The sequence below is a fragment of the Chrysochloris asiatica genome, unplaced genomic scaffold (assembly GCF_000296735.1).
Source record: "Chrysochloris asiatica unplaced genomic scaffold, ChrAsi1.0 scaffold00027, whole genome shotgun sequence".
Classification (NCBI taxonomy): Eukaryota; Metazoa; Chordata; class Mammalia; order Afrosoricida; family Chrysochloridae; genus Chrysochloris; species Chrysochloris asiatica.
This window is the reverse complement of record NW_006408545.1, coordinates 8,135,635-8,143,336: the sequence shown is the minus strand read 5'-3', so window position 1 is coordinate 8,143,336 and position 7,702 is coordinate 8,135,635. Positions and strand designations below refer to the sequence as shown.

General features: G+C 35.4%; 1 protein-coding gene across 1 annotated transcript in view; it reads right to left on the bottom strand.

The window, feature by feature from the left end:
* The window catches only part of TRAPPC3L (trafficking protein particle complex 3-like), a 51,284-nt gene extending 49,136 nt beyond the window's left edge, over positions 1-2,148 (bottom strand). Inside the window, exon 1 of the mRNA XM_006839910.1 lies at positions 2,065-2,148. Within this exon, the coding sequence (XP_006839973.1) occupies positions 2,065-2,106 (42 nt within the window). The 5' untranslated portion in view covers positions 2,107-2,148. The remainder of the gene's footprint in view (positions 1-2,064) is intronic.
* Positions 2,149-7,702: the final 5,554 nt, after the last annotated feature.

Genomic DNA, 7,702 nt, shown 5'->3' with positions numbered 1-7,702 from the left:
TATATATCAGCATAGGCAGTAATGGTTTAACAAACCTATTAAATTATTTAGTCAATAATTTAGTATTTTATAATCTTGATGCAAATATTTCCAAAACTGATCCAAAATCACCAGTGCCCACTCTCATATGTATGGGCTCATACCATGACAAACACTTCTTCAATCAGCTATAATATTATCACTAAATGTATTTTCAACTGGTAGAAGTTAAATATAAGAATTTGTATGATACATATAGACATAATTTACATGAAAAATATAACTCAAAGTGTCAAAAATGTATAGTTTGTTGTTGTTAAGTGCCATCGAGTCAGTTCCTACCCATAGCAAACCTGTATAGGGTTTCTGAGGAGCAGCTGATGAGTTTGAACCACCAACCTTGCAGTTCAAACAGACTTTGCAGTCTAGTGCATTAATCCACAGCGTACCACTGAATATAGATTAATTAAAGCATTAAGAATACGAATGTGTGCACAATTCAGATATAGCAAATTAGTGAGTACATTAATATCTTTGCTAGGAAACAAGGGATGAAAATCATGTGGTGTAAACAAAAATATTGTTAAACAAATCACTATAATGTCATGATGTGTTCAATTTAAATTCTGTCCTTCATATTTAAATCTCCCAAGAAACCAAAAACAGATCATAAGAAATGTCTGGAACTATAAGTAAGATATGTGTCTAACACATAAAGAGCCACAGAAGATAAATTTATGTGCTATCTAATACATACTACAGCATTTTTTGCCTGGGTATGGGGACAGAGAGTCTTTGTTGCCATTAGCAATAAAACAAAATAACTTGAAAAAGAGACACAAGGAAACGAAATTATATCCTACCTACACATCACAGGCTCAGCATTGTGTCCATTTGTAATCAAGACCAAACAATAGCATTCTTTCTCTCTCTTTCTGATGAGTATATTGGAAATCTATTGTATTTCTAGCTGACTTTCAAGTTTACTACTTAGCTTACTTCCGTTTTCTTCATTTGACTTCATGCTAAGGGCAGTACCTTGGATTATAAATTCAGTTGAGTCTCAAATTCATACCATGGCTCACAGGATGGGTCAACAAAAATTTATCTTCTTGGTTTTAAGACAATAAAAAGCAATCAACATCATTATATATAAATATTTTTTTCATCATTATATTTTTAAGAGGTTTGGGGTATTTCAGGGTAAAATGTTTTTAAACTGATATATAAATCAAATGATTTAGCTGCAATATGAATTATATAATTATTATTTAAATTATTTTTTAGCATCTGACAAATGAATCAAGATCCCAACATGTCAAAAAGGCAGACTGCAGGCATTTCCATCTGGAGTCTGATGATTGTTGGCTAGGCTAGACAAGTACTCTAGGCTGAAATTACTTAATTTAAAAAAAAAAAAAAAGCCTTTTAATTTAGTTTCCTAAAATAATTAACAGAGTTTTAAACTTAAAGATGAGTTTCACATATGTAACTTCTTAATACTTAAAACTGTGATGGGAGGATTAAATGAAACTATTTATCCTAATACAGCCTGTAAAAATATCAAGTTTTAGAAATAGCACTGCACTTGGAATATAGATAGGAAAGAATGCATGCCAAATTATGATAATAAAAACATCTAAGAGTCAGAAACGTATTTTCTAGGCAAAATTTAATACCTAGTTTTCTGATGATCTGTTATTTACCGTAACACATAGTAACTATTTTATAAACATTTAATTTCTTATTTTATGTAATAGTAACAAAGAATTTCTCGATCATTTTCTATTTTCTGTCAGAGTAAAAGAAAAATTTGCTGCTTGGATGGATATAGCTAGCCAGAAATGAATATCCTAAAATAGGCATAAAGAATTAATATTCTGTTGTCTATGTACTAAGTATTTGCAACTACTCCCAGAATTGTCATTCATGATTTCTTCCACTAACATTCCCTTTTGCTCCACTGAAAAATTCTACATATAATAATCACCTTTCAAAATAACTCAGACATGACTCAAAAAAATTTTTCTATGAAGTAGAAAAACAATCTCTTTGAGAATATGATCACACAAAAAAAAACCTTACTATTTTGTGATATTCTGGTCTTCTGTGTGCAGGGCGAGACATAGCACTTGCTAGATGAACAATATGATCTTCAATTTCTCTTCTTTTTGTCTAGACACAGCCTTAGATCCTTTCTCCTTTGGTTTTGTCAATCCCTCTGCTTTGAAACAAGTGCTACTTCTGTACTCTACTGCTTTTGCTTTCTGTTGAACTGAAGAGGAAAAAAATCATGAAAATAGATCTGTGTTGTAGTCACATAGCTTGCCACAGATCAAATATCTGCTTGACTTGGGAGAGGATAAACTGTATTTTAGAGGCCTAAAAGCTGATAGCGTGAAGTCAGAATCAGAAGCTCCGAGATACTGAAAATTCTTTAACCCAAGGGACAGTAAAAGTGGTGTTTTGTTCTTATGCCAAGGCATTGTTTTAAAATCACAAACAGAAACCTTCACAATCCAAGATAGATCTAAATGTTGGCATTATTCAGTCTTTGTATTGATTGTTGTTTGAATTAGAGAGACACAATCAGCAAATCTCTAGGTACTAAATCCTGGTTTCAAACCTAATCAACAACTCTAATGGATATCACATTGCCTGAAACACATAGTCTCCAATTCTCCCCATTCTGTTTGATTACAAAATTCAACTACAACTGATTTTTTCCTTTTTCATAAGCAGTAACAATGATAGAATTTGGGTGACATTTTCTTATAAAACTGTTGCTCAAAATGGGTGTTCCACAGTTTAATAATGCATAATGATCTGGCAGCAAAAGCAAGCTCTTAGCTTTCTTTTGATACTGCCTGAGATGTTAGCTATTGGAGCCTTTGTTTATGCACAAGAATATATTTAAAGTTCAAATAAGAAACCTTCTCATCTTGACAACGTCAGGGTGCTAGGGATCAAAACTGTTCCAGGAATAGAAGCGTCCACTTCAGTTTAAGAAAGTAGTTTACAACTTCTTACAGCTTGAATCCATTAGCCCTATTTGTTCTGGAAAATGCTTGCTACAAAGAGACAAGCTAGTGACCACTTCGTAGAGGACTATGGCTTAGCTGAAAGAACCTAAGAGGACTTGAATCCTGGTGTGTCTAGGATAAGCACTAGACTGCTAACTGCAAGGTCAGCAATTTAAATCCAACAATTGTTCCTCAGAAGCCCTTTACAGGGCCACTATGAATTGGAAATGAGTCAGCAGCACTTAACCAACAACAACAAAGGAGAATTTGGAAGGCCCGCATAGGTTGCAGTTCTGACTTTTATTTGCTGTGTGATGTTGGGCAAGCCATTTTATTGCGCAGTTTACACATCAGCAAAATGGCAATGAAAATAACCATCTTACAGAATAATTGTGAGTATCAAAGAGATAATGTGTATAATAAAACACATTATAATGCGCTATACCAGCACTAAGAAGCTCTGGAGTCCCCGTGGGTTAGGCGTCGGACTACTAACTGCAAGGTAGGCATTTCAAATCCACCAGCAGCTCCTTGGGAGAAAGATGACATTGTCTTCTGCTCCTGTAATGATTTAAAGTCTCAGAAACTGTAAATAGGGTTGCTATGAATCAGCTTGACTTGGTGATGATTTTTTTTTTCTTTTTTTTAACATATAGAAATACTATATTATAGATTTTTCTTGTAGGTGAGTATATTGCATGGAACTCTATGGGATCATTCTCAGGAAAATCAGTTCTGGAGTGTTGTGAGTTGTGAGGAGCTTATATTAATAATAATCTGCATGAGTGGTACAAAAAATTAGTGTGCTCAGTTGCTAACCAAAAAGGTTGGAGGTTGAAGTCCACCCAGAGGTAAACTAAGAAAAAACGCCTGGTGATATAATTCTGAAACTTGCCAATGAAAACTTGTGGAGCACAGTTCTACCCTGATACACACAGGATTGCCAAGAGCTGAATTAACTTGATACAAGCTGGTTTATATAAACTTTACAGTTCATAAAATGGTTTTCATTTTCATTCATCGACAGCCAGTGAAACAGTCATGACTTTCATCATTGTCATTTTATAGAATAATAAATTGTAAGTCAGAGAGGTTAATAAGTTTGTTCAAGGCTAGCTGGGTGTTGCTCTATGCCATCAAGTTTATTCTGACTTATAGTGACCCTATATGAAAGAGTAGAACTGCCCCCATAGGACTTCACAGGAGAAGATCGCCAAGTCTTTTCTTCCATAGTTGCTTTGGGTGAATTTGAATTGTCAAACTTTCGGTTAGCAGCCAAGCATACAATCACTAATCCAATAAGCAACAATGAGATTTGGGCGAATTCTACTGACTCCCCAGTGGCATAGTCAAGGCTTCAAACATACTAGCGACTCCACAGGAGAAAGACCATGCTGTGTGCTCCCATAAAGGTTTAGTTTTAGAAATTCTAAGTAGCAGATCTACTCTGTTTTTTAGGGTTACTATGAGTTAGAATTGACTCCACGCTAATGGGTTTGATTTTAGTTTACTACAACTCAGTGGACTCTCAAATGATGTTAGTCCAAATTATTTTAGAGGCAGACCCACAAAACATACTGAGGTAGATGTTGGGACCAGTTTGGGGGTGATTTTGATTTCTGGGTGAAATCCTGAGAAAAGCATACTAAAAAGTGTCTGCACTTGTTAGGAGGGAGGGTTAGTACTGGAACGGCAGTGGCAGTAGTGTGCTGTGGAGTTTGTTCCGACTCATGCTGACCCTGCATAGGGTTTCTACTGCTGTAAATCTTTATGGGAGCAGAAAGCCTCACCTTTCTACCAGGATGGCTGGTAGTTTCAAACTTCTGACCTTAAGGTTGCCAGTCCAACTTGTAACCACTACACTAACTGTTGTTCTTGGGTGCCATCGAGTCCATACCAACTCATAGTGACCTTATGCACAGCAGAACAAAACACTGCTAATAGATCTCACTAAATTCTAATGGCTATGGTATGATGATGTCACCAGGACCCTATTTTCCAACTACTGATCCTTCCTTTTTGTTTTCAACCATCGCATTCCTATCGCCAGTAATTATCAATACATTTTGTTTGCTTGTTTGATCAATTTCAGACTGAAAACTTTGGTTGTTGTTGTTGTTGTGTGCCGTCGAGTCGGTTCCGAAAACTTTGGTAGATTTCTTCAATTTCATCCTCACTGGTTTTAGTGGTTGGTGCATACATTTGAATAATAATGGTGTTAACTGGTTTTCCTTGTAGGTGTATGGCCATTGTCCTGTCACAGACAGCGTTGTAATTCAAGATAGCTCTTGAAATGTTTTTGATGCTGAATGCTATGCCATTCCTCTTGAATTTGTCATTCTCTGCATAGTAAGCCATATGATTTTCATATTCAAATTGGTCAGTATACATCCTTTTCAGCTCATTAATACCTAGGATTTTTATTTTGTGTTCCATTCCCTTTTTGACAATTTCCAATTTTCTTAGATTCATACTCTGTGTATAACATTGTTGAAAGATTTCAATTTGTATTTGGTCAGTTTCTGAGTCTTGCTTTTCTCTAGTTCCTTCAACTTGGACTTTTTCATTCAGTACCATAGGTTCATGATTATATGCTACCTCTAGAAATTGATGAGCGTCAACCATTTCTTTTTTGTACAGTGACTGTGTATTCCTTCCTATTTCTTTTGATGTTTCCTGCACCATTCAATATTTTCCCCATTGTTGTTGTTTTTGTTAAGTGCCATCGAATCAGTACTGACTCATAGAGACCGTATGTACAACAGAACAAAACACTGCCCAGTCCTACACCAACCAACTCACAATTGTTGATACACCTAAGCCCATTGTTGCTGCCATTGTACCAATTCATATCATGGGGGGTCTTTCTCTATTTCTCCAGCCCTCCACTCTACCAAACATGATAGCCTTAGCACCTGAGGATACATCTGAAGTACAAGAGATGAAGTCTGATCATTCTGACTTCCAAGGATCACTCTGTATGTAATTCTACCAACACAGATCTGCTTGTTCTTATAGCAGTCCATGGTACTTTCAATATTCTCCTCCAACATCATAACTCAAATGCATCAATTATTTTACTCTCTTCCTTATTCACTGTCCAGCTTTCACATGTATATGAAATTAATGAAAGTACCACAGCTTGGGTCAGGTGCACCTTTGTCCTCACACTGACATTTTTGTTCTTCAACACTTTAAAAAGATCTTGTGAGGCAGATTTACCTAATGCAATATGTCTGTTTGATTTCTTGACTGCTGCTTCCATAAATGTTGATGGTTGATGTGAGCAAAATGAAGTCTATGACAACTTCAATCTTTTCTCCATTTATATGGATGTTGCTATTGGTCCAGTGGTTAGTTTTTTTGTTTTCTTTACATTGAGATGTAACCCATAAAAAAGGCTGTGCTCTTTGATCTTCATCAGTAAGTATTTTAAGTTCTCTTCACCTTCATCAAGTAAGGTTGTGCCATCTGCATATTGCAGGTTGTTAATGAGTCTTCCTCAACCCAGCCACATTTTCCTTCATATAATCCAGCTTCTCAGATTATTATATATAACATTGTCTGTGGTGGATAATATCTATATGCCTACAAGGAAGTCCAGTTAATACTATTATTCAAACTTACACACCAACGAATAAAGCCAGTGATAATGAAATTGAAGAATTCTACAAACTTCTGCAATCTGAAATTCATCAAACATATAATCAAGATGTATGTATGGATTATGACTGGCGATTGGAATGCAAATGTTGGAAACAAAGTAGAAGGATCAGTTGTTGGAAAATATGGCCTAGGTGGTAGAAATAATGCTGGAGACCACATGATAGAATTTTTCAAGACCAATAACTTCTTCATTGTTAATACCTTTTTTAAACAACATAAAGATGATTACACACATGAATTTCACAACAATCAAATTCACGATATCTGTGGGAATACACAACAATCAAATTCACGATATCTGTGGGAAGAGATGGCAGAAAAGTTCTAACAAGCAAGGGGCAGATGGGGAACAGACCATCAATTGCTTATATGCAAATTCAGGTTAAAGCTGAAGAAATTTAAAGCAAGTCCACGAGAGCCAAAATATGACTTTGAATATATCCCACTCAAATTTAGAGATCATGGGAAGAACAGATTTGATACATTAAACACTAAAGACTGAAGACCAGAAGAGTTGTGAGATGGTATCCAGAACATCATACAGGAGGAAAGCAAAAGGTCATTAAGAAGATAAGCGAGAAGGAAAAGACCAAAATGGATGTCAAAGAGACCTTGAATTTTCCCCATAGAATCCTTTAATATTTCCAGTTGAGAAATGAATTTTTCTTCAGTTCTTTCAGTTTGAGAAATGTTGAGAATGTGTTCCCTTTTTGTTTTACTAACTCCAGGTCTTTGCACATTTCCTTATAATGACTTAGTCATCTCAAACTTCCCTATGAAATTATCTTTTCAGTTCTTTTACATTCTCAGTTTTCCCAGTCACTTCACCAAAACATATATAGGAATGATAAATATCAAATTCTGGGTAGTAGTATTCACTGAGGAGAAAGGAAGAGGAATAGCATTAAGGCGGGTACATGATTTTTCAGTTGTATCAGTTCTGCTGTATTGATTATTACTAAATCACAGTTATATATTACAGCATGTTCAGATTTAATAAAGTTTGATAGTACCATATTTCCCCTTATGTTTAT